The 18,208-nt window shown below is 32.7% G+C and overlaps 1 protein-coding gene across 1 annotated transcript; it reads left to right on the top strand.

The window, feature by feature from the left end:
* Positions 1–393: 393 nt before the first annotated feature.
* LOC139870433 (uncharacterized mitochondrial protein AtMg00810-like) lies at positions 394–1,203 on the top strand. The gene has a single exon (XM_071858243.1). It carries the CDS (start codon positions 394–396, stop codon positions 1,201–1,203), a length of 810 nt encoding a protein of 269 aa, XP_071714344.1.
* The last annotated feature ends 17,005 nt before the right edge of the window (positions 1,204–18,208 follow it).

Below are 18,208 nucleotides of genomic sequence, written 5' to 3'. Positions count from 1 at the left end.
CCATTCGGCTAGTGTTATCTATTGCTCTCTCAAAATCATGGCATACCAACCAATTGGATGTAAAAAATGTTTTTCTACATGGTTCTCTTGATGAAACAGTATACATGTACCAACCATATGGTTTTCGAGATTCTACAAAGCCGGAGCACATTTGTTTATTAAAGATATCTTTATATGGGTTGAAACAAGTGCCTCGTGCATGGTACCAATGTTTTGCCACTTTTGCTTCATCCATTGGTTTTAAACATAGCAGTTCGGATCATTCACTTTTTGTCGACACTAATGGAAACGATACTGCCTACTCATTACTATATGTTGACGACATCATACTCGTGACATCGTCGAGAAACTTACGTACCACTCTTATGTCGTAATTTGCTCAAAGAATTTTCCATGAAAGACTTAGGGTCTTCACACTACTTTCTCGGGATTTCTGTTACCCGAAATGACCATGGGCTATTGCTAAGTCAGGAGAAATATGCCGAAGACATAATCAGTCGTGCCGGTATGACAAATTGCAAAACGATTAAAACACCAGTCGATACAAATGGTAAAATGAGTTCTACAAATGGTCCCTCCTATTCAGACCCAACTGAATTCCGAAGCTTAGCTGGTGCACTACAATATTTAACCTTCACCAGACCGACATCTCTTATGCAGTTCAATAGATCTGTCATTCGTTGTACTATCTCTCATGGATTACAACTCACAAAGAGCTCTATGTCCTCTTTAGTTTCTTACACAGATGCTGATTTGGGTGGGTGTCCGGATACACGACGATCAACGTCTGGTTATTGCGTTTTCTTTGGAGGAAATTTAGTTTCGTGGTCTGCCAAACGCCAACCTACTGCTTCCCGTTCGAGTGCCGAGGCTGAATATAGGGGCGTAGTATATGCTGTATCCGAATCTTGTTGGCTTCAAAATCTTTTATTGGAACTTCACTGTACCGTTTCTAAAGCCACTATCGTGTTTTGTGACAATTTTAGTGCAATCTTTCTTTTCGGGAATCCAGTGCAACATCATAAACACATCGAAATGGATATACATTTTGTTCATGAAAAAGTCGCAAGAGGGAAAGTACGCGTTCTTCATGTCCCGACACACTTTCAAATCACTGACATCTTTACAAAGGGCTTGCCTAGTGTACTATTTGAAGAATTCATGAACAATTTAAACGTCCGTTCGCTCTCCCACTCAAACTGAGGGGCTGTATTAGCTGATATATATTTTCTGTATACACTATCCTTATTTAGTAAACTCTATGTATAACAACTAACCAAAGTCAACATTTTATGTATAGCAAAGATAGCATATCCCTAATTTGCAGGGCTGTTAGTTAGCAATTGATAGGATATTATTGTGTATATATACGACATATTCTAGCAAGAAAAGTCATCCGACTTACAATAACCATAAAAATCATCACTGGTGCAACCCTTGTAGATTTTACTCTTTCCTAGGTAAAGGTCGAACGAAAAGTCCTTATATCACAAGCTATGACAATGATATTCACCATATCCCACATCCATTACCTACATCATACATATATCTATATATCATTGTTACCATCACCATACATTCACTATTACATCCTAAATGTTCCAAATATGTATATGTTATGCTATCATATAAGAAGAAGAAGAGGAGGAAGTTGAGAGAGACGAATTTGAAAAAAAAATCTGAAAAAGAGAGTAGAAGAAGAGTATGCCAAAAAACTGTGAAACGAGTGCCTTATAAAGCATGGACCACTGAGGCATAAATTTCGTCCTCGTTGAAGTGTAGAGTCAAAATCAAAGTAATACTTCTCATAACCTCACAAAAATACCTATACCTTTCATGTAATGCCGTGTAAAAATGGGCAATGTAACCAACATCCACTTCACCTGGCTTGTGATATAAGGTATTTCTAACTAGACTTAGGAGGTTCATTGGTCTAATTGAAACTAATCATTTTTAACGAACTTTTATGCACTTAATACTAATGTAGACAAGGGCATGAGTTTGGTTAGTTATGAAGTTAAGGAGGATAAAAACATAAACATATGCATGATTCTAGTTATAGTTGACATTCCGATTTAAGTTTAATTTATCTTTGTACGAATGAGGGCCACGTTAAAATTTCTAAATCTTATAAAGTTTGATCGATTCGACATTCGTAACCGCTTTACACCAATTTTTATCCGAGTCATGGCCAACCCAATAAACCCAATCCGGATGTAATTTAACCCATTTTGTGTTTTTTTTAACATGTGACCTAGGTACATTTATATTTATTGTTAAAAAGATTAAGTATGGATCATGAGAAAGCTTGTAAAGTATATTGCTTTAAGTTAGTTCTAAGTGTTGATCCATTTGATGATTTGGGAAAATAATTGAGGTTTATAAGGTTATACATAGCGTTGGAATTAGTATATTAAGGATGATCCCAAAAAGCATGGTGGGCCCACTGATAGTGACACCTAGAGACATTCACCAGTACGTCAGGGGGCTCAACCATATTATGAGCCGTATCATTATCACATGGGGGATTTGCCTGGGCCAGAGAGATGGTTCGCTGAGTCTGTGATATTCTAGAACCTGCAGCACTTCACGCATCATGCATGCAGAGAGTTTAATGTCCCACCATATCCTTGGCAATATCCTTTGATCGTCGCCCATAGAGAGCCTAGAGATGCAGGGACTAGTTATCAGCATCCACCACCTCCTCCTCCTCAGCATCAATACACCCAGCACATGGTTATTCCATCTCCTCTACGGGAGCATAGCACAGGGTACGGGGATTTAGCTAACATCATTTTTGGGCAAAACCTCCTCAGCACATATAGAGATACATCTGCCGGTGTTCAGACTTCTGTATGGGATCGGGCAGTGAGCCAGGGTATGGCTGAGGACGTAACACATGGTTTAGGAGGAATGGGTGTACACACTGATTGGGGTCGAGATCTGATGGAAGGACAGGGTTGGCACACGGGGCCAATGATTCATACCAACACCTCATCACTCACTGAACTGAGTGCACGTTCGAACGAGGTTCGTTTCGTGGTATCATCAGACATGAACACTTCAGGATGGGTACGACAGTTGGCCACCGATGAGGAGATGGCCAATGAAGGACAATTAGACTTGAGACCTCCGAGACAGCCCCGCACGAGCGTATCATATTCTCTCCCTCCGCATCGGCCAGATCAGCCATGATTCTACCCTATCTCTCTATTTCATTTATGATTATCTGTGACGTTATAATAAAATATTACATTATTTCTGTACGCCCAAACTTGGGCATAACTGCTTTTTATGTTTAGTTTGTATGATATTGGTAGAATAAATTTGGATGAATAAACGTCACAAAGCAAACGATGGTTGAAACTGTACAAGAGATAGAAGCACGACTTAGAGCAAGGACGCATTGAACGAGAATGGCGCCACCACAAGAATAGAAGAAATCATAAGCGGCGAACCATCCACACACACCTTACGACCATAGGGGAGTACTACGTCTTCACCACTTTTACAATAGAATATACACAATATACTAGACCACTTTAAACACTAAGTGTGGGATTAACTTTTCTACCAACATAAACTTTTAATAACAAAATGTCTTTTTCAAAACCTAAATGTGGGATACGCTGTATCCTTAACATTGGGGACAATGTTACTTTAAAGTGTGGGATAGCAATATATTGCACATAATGATTCTCGCAAAATCCTCAAGTGTTTAAGAGTCTAAATTTTTCAAAAAAATTTAAAAACTTTTCGAGCCTTAAAACACTTAGGATTACAAAATTCTATAAATGATCAAAAAGTCTTGGTACAACATAGACAAAAGAGTAAAACAAATTTGAAACATTTTGCGAAAACTGAACCAATTTTCTAAAAGAGCATTGCATAACCAAAGGCGCAAGTTGACCCATTATAATTGTTATGAGGCCCCCAAAATAAGGCCTGACAAGCACTCATTTTTAGTGCTTCACTATATTTTCGTTGAGTGGCCGATGTTAGGCACCTCTGAATCAGAACTTGCTCTTGGTCTACATTTCGGAATCATACCTTTTGATGAGAATTACTAGGTTAGAAACCTCGGCTATTCGTGAAGACAAAACACTCCCGTCAAATACCGTCATTTCCATTTTCACTCCAAGCCACTACAAATCCATCTACAGCTACCTAGTCTTTTCATTCACTTCATAAATAAAGAAATAAATCCCGACGAAATCATAACTTCCGGGAAGTCCTCTATAAAACCGCATTAGAAAAAATGCGAGCATCCAAGTCAAGTATCAAGGAGACTGCCAATAAAAGGAGAACTCGAAGAGAAAAGCAAAAGATGCTTGCAAAAAAAAAATATATTTTATGACTAAAGGTTCTGAGAAAAGGAGCAGAACAAAAAAAAAAAGATTCGAGAAAAGAATCCTGGCAGTCAAAAAGAAGGATGCTCATTCTGAAATTCCCGATAAAAAGCTGAAAGGATTATCAAAATTGATCCTTAAAGAACTCCTATCTATCAAAACCCTCTCACAAACCAAACCTCCAAATCACTATCTCTTCACGAAATAAGTCGAGCCTATAACCGAAAATTCTCGCAAATAAGTGATGGAGATTTGAGTCTTGATCAAACCTATGACGAAGAATGCAAACATGACTGGCTATGAGCGATTTCATTTCTTAAAACAATAGGATAACTGATACACTTCAGTGAATTGAATGACCCGAGTGAGATAGCTTTAGTCATGTAACCTCCTCTCTTGCTTGCGAAAAAATATTCGGGAATAACAAAAGGGATAAAACCAAGTTTTCGCTCCTACGTCTTGCGAAACAAAGATTACTTCATCACTATGAATAGGAATCATTTGTGCTAAAAGCTCGAAAGTTTGCTTGAGGACAATCAAAGTCTAAGTGTGAGATATTTGATATCGGCTAAAAAGTCACGTTTTTACCTCGATATTAGAGACCAAAAGTGATAAAGTTCCAAGCTTTGTCGGTAAAATATTTACTTTGTTGGTTAAATTTGTAGAATTAATGATTACGAAGACGATGCAAAAAGAATCAAGAGAATCAGAGCTAAAACGAAGATTCTATAGTGAAAACGCTGAAAGACAAGTCACGACCCAAGTGTAGTGACCCGTCCTTATCCACCTGGACGAAGTCATCAACATTTGGTCCCATTGCGATGACCGACTCCAAGTAATGTCCTTAAAATGAGCTAATGCACAGCGGAAGACTTAATTCGTACATGAGAATAAACATGCTTAAAAGTGTCAACCAAAAGGTTGGTGAGTTCATAGGTTTATCATAACAATCATTTCAATATTTTAATAGACCACAAGATTTCATAATCATAAACATAATACACTCGTAAGTGTATGTAAAGCATTCTAAGTGGTTGAGCACTTGGTAACCATACTTAACATTTAATCACGTCGCATATTCCCTTTATTATGAAATCTCACTACACCGTACCAAGTGTAGTCACCGAAACGAAGTACTGTGCAACCGTTAAATACTGGTCGTCCAGTTCGGTTGGGGTTGTCAGGCCCGATAGATCTATCAACAGGATTCGCGTTTACAATACCACATGTAAATAGTAGTTACCAAGCTACAGGGAAGTATGCAAGTGGTACAACTCAACGTAGAACGTAATTTTAGTCACTTGTGTCCATAACGTAAATCATTTATAAAAGTAGCGCATGTATTCTCAGCCCAAAAATATTTAGAGTTTAAAAAGGGACTATATACTCACCATACTGTATTTTGTAGTAAAAATACATATAACATCATTGAACACGTATAAGGTTGGCCTCGGATTCACGAACCTAAATTAATTATATATATTAACACACAAATTAATGTTTAAACAAGTTTATGTATTAATATTAGTAATATTAGTTTAGTTATGTGTCTTATATAAATAGTATTCATTGTAGTAATAATGATAATAATAGTAATGATAATAATAGTTTTGATAATTAGGATAGTTTTAATAACCATGATAATCTTAAATAAAAGGAATTGAATATTTTAATAAAAAATATATAAATAATAATAATACTAATAATAATAGTGTTGAAAATAATAATAATGATAATAAGTATGGTAATACTTATAATAATAATAAAATGATAATTTTTAATAAAAATACTTTTGTTCATAATAATAAATAAATAAAATATATATATGATTTAATGATAATGCTAATAATAATACTAACCTTAATATTAATAATAATGATAATAATAATAATAATAATAATAATAATAATAATAATAATAATAACAATAATGATAATAATACTTTCATTAATAATTAATAATCATAATCTTAATGTTAGTAATAATAATACTGTTATTAATAATAAAAATGATAAAATTAATATTAATAATAATAATAATATAAATGATAATTATAATCAAAATAATAATACTAATAAGAATGAGACTACCTTCAAGGTTATAGGTCTTTAAAAAAAATGACTAATCCCGGATTCGAACCCATGAACACTCGTTCCCGAACCAAACGCCTAACCATCCAGCCATTTGAACTTTTCTGTTTTATTAACACATTTTAATTTTATAACTCGTGATTATCTGGTTCCCTTTCTTCTTCACTGAACCCATCGACCATAGTCCTTCATCTATAACTATAATTTATGTTTTTGATTTGTAATATGATCTATAATCTATACAGAAAACGACTGGTGTGATGTTCTTCAATTACCAGAGAACGAACCAAAAAAAAAATCAAAATCAGACACAAGAACACGATATGAACCTAGGATCATAATTCAAATTCTAGATCGTATTAGGACAAAGTTATAACATGAAAAGGGTTTTAGATTGCCATTAAAAACTATCTGCATCTTTAATTTATCTTGAAACATCATATTAAACACGAATTTTATCTAGAACAGATTCGTTGACTTATGAAATCGAGAGTTTGACCTCCAAATTGAAATTCAATATGAAAAATTAAAGATTCATACTTTGCAGAAAGTTTAATTAGATCAGTCCTAACAACTCTACATTATTAGAATTTTTAATTTGATTCGAAATCGAGTTATAGATTAAAGGATGTACGTACAGGGCAGTGGACTTGTTCTTCGTGTATATATATACATTTTTTTTTTAAAATTCGATTGTTATAGACTGATAAATGTGTTGGTGATTAGTAATGGATAGTGTAAATTCGATTGGTATCCTTTTATAACAGAGGTTGATCGAGTTTATAACAAAAGAAGTTAACAGGATTATTCCTTTACAAATGAACAAACAGAAAACGTTAAAATCTTGTAACTGATTTTGGAATTTAATGCAGAATTCAAACCTGATTTGTACAATCAAATAAACAAGGATCAATTACCTACAGTTCTTGGAAAACGATGGAACACAGAATACTAAATTTCTATATTTATGTTTATGTAAAATCTGTACGAATGTTTATATATATATATCTGTATTTAAATTTATTTATATAGATTATCTATATTCAGTATATGTTTATGTATTTAGTTAAACTGTATTTATATTTACCAATTATATAATTATATATAAGTATATATATCTAATTCTTACTTTTGATAATTAACTAATATATTAATATTAATACTAATAATATTAATAATACTAATAATAATATTACTTATAATATTACTAATAAAGACTAATAATGATGAATAATAATATGATTTTAGTAATACTACCAATAATTAATGATTTTATTTACTAATAATGATAATAATGATATAAATGGTAATAGTAAATTTATTAGTGATACTAATATTATTTTTAGTTATAATAATATTAATATCATTGATAATAATAATGTTAATAATAATAATAATAATAATAATAATAATAATAATAATAATAATAGTATATTAATTTATACTTATCAAATTTCATATGCATCTCTATATATACCTTATATAATAATAATACTGAAAATAATGGTAATCATATTAATATTGCAATTATATATTACCCTTTTATTATATCATACCTATCCATCATATAATTTATTGAATCTTTAATATTTAATTATATATATATATATATATAATATTACTTATGTTCAAAATTCCTATATATATATACACACATTTAATCTTAAACAATTGTTCGTGAATCGTTAGGCATGGTCAAAGGGTAATTGCTTACATGATTATAGATTTCAAAACTTTCAAGACTTAGCACTTCTGATTTTTGCTTATCGTGTCGGAAACCTATAAAAGTTAAGGTTTAAATTTGGTCGGAAATTTCCGGGTCATTACAGTACCTACCCGTTAAAGAAATTTCGTCCTCGAAATTTGATAGAGGTCGTCATGGATAACATTAAGAATGTTTTCATGATGAATATGAGGTGATAATGGAGTTTTATCATCATTGAGTAATGTAGATAAAACGATTCGGTTATGCGAAGAATATAAATGAAGCTATCGCAAAAGAGTTAGATGAGTAAATATGGAATTGTTTTACCCATTGACGTAGTTATGATTGATTTCCGGAATTTATGGGATTCAAAGAAAATCTTACGTAATAAGATTTGGTTCTTCGGCGATCAGGATCTTCTTTGATTTAATGCGGCAGTCTGTTTCGATTTCTTTATCGGATAATTCATTATAAATCCACCCCTTCGTTTTTCTTATTTCCATATCTCACATCCTATTCTTTCTCCTCTATTCATACCTTAAAGTATTCTTTAAAATGCTCCATCCCATCCTGATTCTTGATATACTCTTAATTTTCACATCTATTATCCTTCTATTTCATCTATCGCTGGAGGATCTTATTTACTTTTACTATTATCTTGGGATTATAGTATTATTAATTTTCCCGTGCCTTTACGTGGCAATACGTTTTGATATGCACGGTTTGTAGTTTCGGGGATGTTATTGGGTTTTATATCTTTCTTTATATTTCGATGTCCTTACTTCTGTCTCCCATAATCGTTGTCATCCATAGTTAATGTTTTCTCTTATTTGTTGCGATTTATATTCCAATTTCTATTTTTGGAGCTTCATTCTTTCGTTTCCTCTTCCCGTCCTTGAATCAAGCGAGCAATGGTTCAGAATTCGTAGGTATGAAATTCAAAATGAACATAGCTAATGCTCTAAAAAAATGGTAATAGAACAAATTTTGATTTGTCAAATTACCAAATTATCCTAAAAAGATAGAACTATCAAGATGATATGTTCTTAGTATATTTGGAGATTGGATAGAATGTAAGAGTCATGTAACATGGCACATGATGATGGTACTGTGAATCATCACATTCCATTAGAAACTCAACATGACTTACTGTAATATAATGACGTTGATCAAGTGTCATTATATTATACTAATTCATGCATCAGTTCCCAACACTACTTCAAAACATTCATATTTTAAACTCGAAGGTTTCAGAATTTAGAACTAAAATAATTTATTTTATGATGTAGTACAGATAGAGCAGAGAGATAATTAATATCGGACAAGAGTATTTTGAAGATATCTTCAGAAGTATTGAAGATATTTTCAATGAAAGATACGATAATATCTTGAAATTTCTAATATCGAAGGATGATGAAGAAGATTTACCCGTAAGGGTTTAGATTCAGAAGCAAGGTGTTCGCTAAAGATTTCATTAGATACAGAATCATCTGGATTCTTTGAATATAGGGTTTGATCCTTGTATTTGTTCTTTGTTTCCTTCATGGTGTGCTCAATTCGATTTTCAGTATCAAAGTTTCTATCGAGTGTTCCTAACACTTCCTTCTTTATTATCAACTTTTGACCATTAAGACCATCTACAACATGCTGCTTCGTCAGCATTCTCAAAGTTAACGGATCTGGATCATCGGTTATCAAGCCGAGGTGGTTTCAGAAAAATTGTGTTTTTAGATGATTAAACGCTGATGATAACATGGTGGAATATGAAAGGTTCCCCGGTAACGATAAGGAAAGCCAATCGTATATATCAAAGTTATAATAAGACTTATTCGAATGAAAGATCGAAGTTGTTCTGTTGGAGCTGTGACAAAATTGGCTACTTTGAAAAGGAATCGCAAGGTTGTTTTTGCTAATAAATGATAAAGAATTCGACTCGGTACGTGTGGAACTATGACTTTGGGTTCGAGAGTTTTTCAGGTGCATAAATCTTTTCTTCCGTAGATGAAGTGCTGCTGGTTCATCCTCCTGATCGAGGTGTTTTCAAAAATCATGAAAAGATTTAAACGCGGATTGTAACTGTCGAGGTACAAATGAGGTTTAAGATGAAATCAAGTGGCAAACTTGAAGAATTGTTTAGTTTCATATGTTATAATCAATATTTTAATTCATTTTGATTGTCCAAAGTTAGCAGTCCAATAGTCCAATTGTCCAATGGTTCATATACAGTTATATACAATATTCGAATAAATTAATACGTATCGTGACCCGTGTACCGGTCTCAGTATTGATCACAACTCAAACCATATATATATTTTGGAATCAACCTCAACCCTGTATAGCCAACTCCAACATTCACATATAGAGTGTCTATGGTTGTTCCGAAATATATATATAGATGGGTCGATATGATAGGTCGAAACCTTGTATACGTGTCCCGTTATTTAAAGTGCGTAAAATAAATAAATATATATCATGACCCGTGTACAACGTATTGTCTCAGAATTAATCCTACGTATTGTGTATATGTGTACCGATTTAAAGTGCGTAAAAGTAAATAACAGAAATTAAATGACGATAAATAAAATTGCGAGAATGTAAATTCTAATACGGAATTAACAGTTAGCTGGGAACAGTTAGCTAGGAACAGTTAGCGTGGAATCTTAACAAAATTCATCATAGTTAATTTGTTTGTTTCTAACACTTTTTATTTTGTCCAATGTTTTCTTCGTTATGCCACTTATTGGATTCTGATAGGTCAAAATCCAAATATGAAATTTGAATGAAAATGGTTATTCTGCGGTGAACGGATACGTATATCGGTGGTTGTAAGTAGGATAGTAAATGGCCGTTAAATCAGATTCAAATAATGTACAGTGTAACTTATTAATGTGAAATCTAAATATTCCTCGGGTACTACCTACCCGTTAAAATATTTTCATCATTAACAGTTTGTTCGAAAGAATTTTCAATTACAATCTTTATGAAAATATACTTACATATATATTTTCTTCAGATGTAATCATGGATTTAATGAGTCAATAAGATATTAAACTCATTTGATTTATCGTTATTACTAGATTACATGATCTCTAAAACATTAGAGATTACATAATCGCCATGTCGAACTAAGATAAATGAGGTAAAACGATACGTAAAGCGAGGATAATCGATGTAGAATGATATGTAGAACGAGGATCATACTCGAAGTACAGATGGTGATATTGAGACGTGTGATGTTGATGTCTGATAATGCTAAAAACGAACATATATTTCATAGCATTATTCCTCAAGAAAGACAAGCTTTTAGTTGCAATTGTTCTATTTACAAGTGATATTCGTTTAAATAATAAAAGGTGAAGACAAAAGACAGATTCGACGAATTGAAGACGCAAACGACCAAAAAGCTCAAAAGTACAAAAGACAATCAAAAAGGTTCCAATTATTGATAAGAAACGTCTCGAAATTACAAAAGTAAAAAAATTCAAAACGCAAAGTACAAAATATAAAATTGTATGCAAGGACGTTCAAAAATCCGGAACAGGGACCAGAGTCAACTCTCAACGCTCGACGCAACGGACTAAAAATTACAAGTTAACTATGTATATAAATATAATATAATATATAATTAATTATATTAATTATATATATATTATATTTATAAATAAAAACCGTCGGCAGAGAAAGACTCCAAAGTGTGAGCTGGAATTTCAAACTCCGCGACTCGCGGAGTTTGAAGGCCAAAAAGGCCGCGAGTCGCGGAGCCCCCAGTTTCAAAACTCCCTATAAAGCAAACCGAATTCTGATCATTTTCATCCATCTTTTTCTTCTTCTCCTCATACGTAAAATTTATATTTATATTTATAATTTATATTTTAATTTTAATTATAATTCTAATAATAAGGGTATGTTAGCAAATGTTGTAAGCGTGTAAGTCGAAATTCTGTCCGTGTAACGCTACGCTATTTTTAATCATTGTAAGTTATGTTCAACCTTTTTATATTAATGTCTCGTAGCTAAGTTATTATTATGCTTATTTAAAACGAAGTAATCATGATGTTGGGCTAATTACTAAAATTGGGTAATTGGGCTTTGTACCATAATTGGGGTTTGGACAAAAGAACGACACTTGTGGAAATTAGACTATGGGCTATTAATGGGCTTTATATTTGTTTAACTAAATGAAAGTTTGTTAATGTTAATATAAAGATTTACAATTGGGCGTCCCTATAAATTACCATATACACTCGATCGGACACGATGGGCGGGGTATTTATATGTACGAATAATCGTTCATTTAACCGGACACGGGAATGGATTAATAGCCACTAGAATAATTAAAACAGGGGTGAAATTACATTCAAGGGTAATTGGTGTAATTGCTAACAAAGTAGTAAAACCTTGGTTTACACGCAGTTGATAACCTGGTGTATTCATTAAACAAAGTATTAAAACCTTGTTACAATTCGAATCCCCAATTAGTTGGAATATTTAACTTCGGGTATAAGGATAATTTGACGAGGACACTCGCACTTTATATTTATGACTGATGGACTGTTATGGACAAAAACCAGACGGACATATTAAATAATCCAGGATAAAGGACAATTAACCCATGGGCATAAAACTAAAATCAACACGTCAAACATCATGATTACGGAAGTTTAAATAAGCATAATTCTTTTATTTCATATTTAATTTCCTTTATTTTATATTTTATCGCACTTTTATTATTCGCAATTTCATTTATCGTTATTTACTTCACGCTTTAAATTAAGTCTTTTATTTATTTAATATTTTACATTTGGTTTTAACTGCGACTAAAGTTTTAAAATCGACAAACCGGTCATTAAACGGTAAAAAACCCCCCTTTATAATAATAATATTACTTATATATATATATTTGTATTTTTATAAAAGTAAACTAATATAGCGTTGAGCTTTGTTTAAAAAAGATTCCCTGTGGAACGAACCGGACTTACTAAAAACTACACTACTGTACGATTAGGTACACTGCCTATAAGTGTTGTAGCAAGGTTTAAGTATATCCATTCTATAAATAAATAAATATCTTGTGTAAAATTGTAGCATATTTAATAGTTTTTCCTAGTAAAATAAAGTTATTTTATATACACCTCGCATAACATCAAGTATTTTTGGCGCCGCTGCCGGGGAACCTCTTAAACGCCGGAAGCGCAACGCTAATATTAAAAAAAAAAAGAAGAGATTTTTAGTTAACTTTTATTAAAATTAGTTTTTGTAAAAATACGTTTTAATTATTCAAAAATATAAAAAGAAAAACAAAAATATAAGTATTTTTAAGATTTTGTTAAATATTTAAGTTTTATAAGTTTCTTTATTTTTATTTTAGTTTATAAAAATATAAGTTTTATTTAAATATCTTTTATTTATTTAAAAACAGAAAATAGAAAATAAAAAAAAAATAAATAAAGAAAAACGCGTCGAATTTAATAAGCTGTCATCTGAATTTCTGAACCCCGCGACTCGCGGGGTTTTCTGCATTAATTACCGCAACTCGCGGAGCTGCTCTGACACGCGAACAGGAAGCCCTAATCCTGCATTTATTACGGATTATTATTAATTATTATTATTATTAACCCTAATTATTATTATTATTATAATTAAGTTTATTTTTAATTTAAGTTTTATTTAATTTATATTTTGTTTAAATTAGTTTAATTAATTTGTAAAATTAATAGTTTTAATAAATAAATAATATAAAATTAATATTTTTATAAAAATTGTAATTTTTACAACTTTTTGTATATTTTTATATTTTGTCCCTTTTTAATCTCTTTAGCGTAACTTTTGTATTTTTAGCACATATTTAGTTTTAAACTTAGTTTTTGCCATAGTCATTTTTACTCCTAGATTTTTAGGCTTTGCCGTAGAATTCCTTAAGTGCTTTTTCTTTAGACTAAGATTTAGGTGCTTTAGAATTTTGCGACACCTTTTTAAGTTTTAGTTTCTTTTTAAGTTATTTCCATTTGGGATTTAGTTTTTCTTGTAAGCTTTAATATTTTTAGACACTTTTTACTATGTATCAATTATCATTCCAGTTAGTAATCTCAATTTGCGATTATAATTTTAAGTTAGTTGTAGTAATAAGGTTAGGTTAGTCAAGTATTTTTAAGTTTTTATAAGTTTCTTTTATTTTTCCGTCACCTTTTATTTTTTCAACCATTTTTCTTTTTCAACCTTTTTCCGACGAACTCTTTTTCTTTCTTATTTCTCGCTATTCTAGTTTTAGGACATAGATTTTTATTCTACTTCTTATCTAAATTTCTTAAAATTACGAAAATTTATTTTAAGTGGTTAAATTAATAGACATCAAAATTTTCTGGTTCGTAGTAATAGTTGGATTTGTACGTGGACCGGGTTATTGGAGCCAAACAGTCCTCAATTATATTGAGACCAAACGAATCCTGCCCCTCTGCTGCATCTTTTGGCTATTCGAAACGTGGGCAAAATTAGAAAAGTCTATTGGTTGGATAACTTATTATAATTTTTCTTCCTTTTTAAAACTAATAGGATATTCAGTGAATGCACCGAGCAAGACGTTCACCACCTTTTGTACGTTCACCACCTGTAACTAGATCAAGACATTTAGCAAATATAACCGCCGTTAATTTTTCTTTAGAATCGTCATCCAGTAGACCAAGTACTTCAGTTCAAATTTCCGATAATCCATTTTTTGAACCCGACCTCACAATTGAGAATCCGGAAAATATTCAGGAACGGTTCGTAGATCCTGAACCATTAAACTTTCCTCCGGAGCCACCAATCATTCAAACAGAGATTGTTGAGGAACGAACCATTAAATCAGAATCATCTAGTGATACCGATTCAACAAATTCAATTATGGAGAATCTGGAACCTTTAAGTATGGAAGACCGAATGAGAGCTAAACGCACTGGCCAAGGTCACGCAATTACTCATCCAGACATTAATGCGCCAGATTATGAAATCAAAGGACAAATTCTACACATGGTGACTAATCAATGCCAATTTAGTGGTGCGCCGAAGGAAGATCCAAATGAACATCTACGTACCTTTAATAGGATCTGCACACTATTTAAAATCCGAGAAGTGGAGGATGAACAGATATATCTCATGTTATTTCCCTGGACTTTAAAGGGAGAAGCCAAAGATTGGTTGGAATCGTTACCTGAAGGGGCAATTGATACATGGGATGTTTTAGTTGACAAATTTCTTAAACAATTCTTTCCTGCATCTAAAGCCGTAAGACTTCAAGCAGAAATTGTTACGTTCACACAGAAACCAAATGAAACTCTATATGAGGCGTGGACAAGATATGGAAAGTTATTAAGAGGATGTCCGCAACATGGTTTAGACACCTGTCAAATAGTACAAATATTCTACCAAGGATGCGACATCACTACAAGAAAAGACATAGATATAGCAGCTGGTGGTTCTATTATGAAGAAAACCGAAACTGATGCTTACAAAATTATTGATAATACTGCTTCCCACTCACATGAGTGGCACCAAGAAAAAGATATCATTAGATCATCTAAAGCAGCTAGAGCCGATTCTAGCCATGACTTAGATTCCATTTCCGCAAAGATAGATGCTGTGGAGAGACGAATGGAAAAGATGACTAAGGATATTCACTCAATACGAATTAGTTGTGAGCAGTGTGGAGGACCACATTTGACAAAAGATTGTCTCAGTATTGAATTAACAATGGAACAAAGAGAGAATATTTCATACATAAACCAAAGGCCTGGAAATAATTATCAGAATAATTATCAACCGCCAAGACCGATTTATAATCAAAACCAGAATTATAACCGAAATATTCCATACAACAACCAACAAGGTCCTAGCAATCAACAAGTATCCAATAATAATTACAATCAGCAAAGACCAAATTTTCAAAACAAACCACCACAACAAACCGATGATAAAAAGCCGAATTTAGAAGATATGATGACGAAGCTAGTTGAAACTCAAACGCAGTTTTTCACATCTCAGAAACAAACCAATGAACAAAATGCTCAAGCATTTAGAAATCAACAAGCTTCTATTCAAAATCTGGAACAAGAAGTAAGTAACCTAGCAAGATTAATAGGTGAAAGAAAACCTGGAAGTCTACCTAGTGATACAAATGCTAACCCCCGAAATGAAACAGCTAAAGCCATTACCACAAGAAGTGGTACAACACTTAAACCACCTGAAATACCTGTAACTTATGATGAAGCTATTCCTACTCCACAAGAGCCACAACCTGATCAAGATAAGGAAAAAGAACCGGTAGTTGAAAAGGTTAATGAAGATAACACAGCTAAGGATAAACCTTATGTTAAACCATATCAACCACCACTTCCTTATCCGAGTAAAATGAAGAAAGAAAAACTTGAAGCCGAGTAATCCAAATTCTTGGATATGTTTAAACAGATAAATGTAAATCTTCCTTTCATTGATGTGATTTCAGGAATGCCTAGATATGCTAAATTCTTGAAAGATCTAATCTCAAATAGAAAGAAAATGGAAGAACTCTCGGCTGTTACTATGAATGCTAATTGTTCAGCAGTGCTGTTGAATAAGATACCAGAAAAATTATCTGATCCAGGAAGTTTCACAATTCCATGTTTTCTGGGTAGTCTTAGTTCAATAGAAGCATTGGCAGACTTAGGTGCTAGTATAAATCTAATGCCATATTCACTATACACTAAACTAGACCTTGGAGAATTGAAACCAACCAGAATAAGCATACAACTAGCCGATAGATCAATAAAATATCCTAGAGGGATAATGGAGAACATGCTAGTTAAAGTTGGTACTTTAGTATTTCCAGTAGATTTTGTTGTTTTGGACATGGAAGAAGATTCTCAAGTTCCTCTCATATTAGGAAGACCATTCTTAAACACGGCTAAAGCAATGATAGACGTGTTCGGTAAGAAACTAACCTTAAGTATAGAGGATGAGAGTGTTACCTTTTCAGTTGATAGAGCAATGCAACAACCACAATCTGCAGATGATACATGTTATTATATTCAAACTATAGATGCACATGCAGAATTATTAGAAGAATTTCCAGAATTACAAGGAACAGGAGAATGTTCTTTAGGAGAAGGTAATGAACCAATTGATGAAGCTGAAATGTTAGCTACACTTATAGCTAATGGATATGAACCAACAACAGAAGAAATTCAAATGCTAAAAGAAGAAGACAGATATCGATACAAATCATCGATAGAAGAACCTCCGAAATTAGAGTTAAAGCCACTTCCAAACCATTTGGAATATGCTTATTTACATGGTGAATCTGAATTACCTGTAATAATATCATCGTCTTTTACTGAAAATGAGAAATCACAACTCATTTCTGTGTTGAAAGCTCATAAATCAGCCATTGCATGGAAGATTCATGATATTAAAGGAATAAGTCCTTCGTATTGCACACATAAAATCCTTATGGAAGAAGGTCATAAAATGTATGTGCAACGCCAACGAAGACTAAATCCTAATATGCAAGATGTAGTTAAGAAAGAGATTATTAAACTGCTAGATGCAGGTTTAATTTATCCAATCTCTGATAGTCCATGGGTAAGCCCAGTTCAATGCGTGCCTAAGAAGGGTGGCATGACTGTCATTACAAATGAGAAAAATGAGCTTATTCCTACTAGGACTGTAACAGGATGGCGTGTGTGTATTGATTATAGAAAATTAAATGACGCCACCAGAAAAGATCACTTTCCCTTACCTTTCATTGATCAAATGTTGGAAAGACTAGCCGGAAATAGTTACTATTGTTTTCTAGATGGATTTTCCGGATTTTTTCAAATTTCAATAGCACCCGAAGATCAAGAGAAAACCACATTCACGTGCCCTTATGGTACTTTTGCTTACAAACGCATGCCATTTGGACTTTGTAACGCCCCTGCAACCTTTCAAAGGTGTATGATGGCGATTTTTCACGACATGATAGAAGAATGCATGGAAGTATTCATGGATGACTTTTCAGTCTTCGGTGATACATTTAAATCATGTCTAGTTAATCTGGAACGAATGCTAATTAG

The sequence above is a fragment of the Rutidosis leptorrhynchoides genome, chromosome 10 (genome assembly GCF_046630445.1).
Source record: "Rutidosis leptorrhynchoides isolate AG116_Rl617_1_P2 chromosome 10, CSIRO_AGI_Rlap_v1, whole genome shotgun sequence".
NCBI lineage: Eukaryota > Viridiplantae > Streptophyta > Magnoliopsida > Asterales > Asteraceae > Rutidosis > Rutidosis leptorrhynchoides.
This window is presented reverse-complemented; position numbering and strand designations above follow the sequence as displayed.

What these genes read in the sequence shown, in the direction of transcription:
- LOC139870433 (XM_071858243.1), top strand. Translation starts at nt 394, where the DNA reads ATGAAAGACTTAGGGTCTTCACACTACTTTCTCGGGATTTCTGTTACC.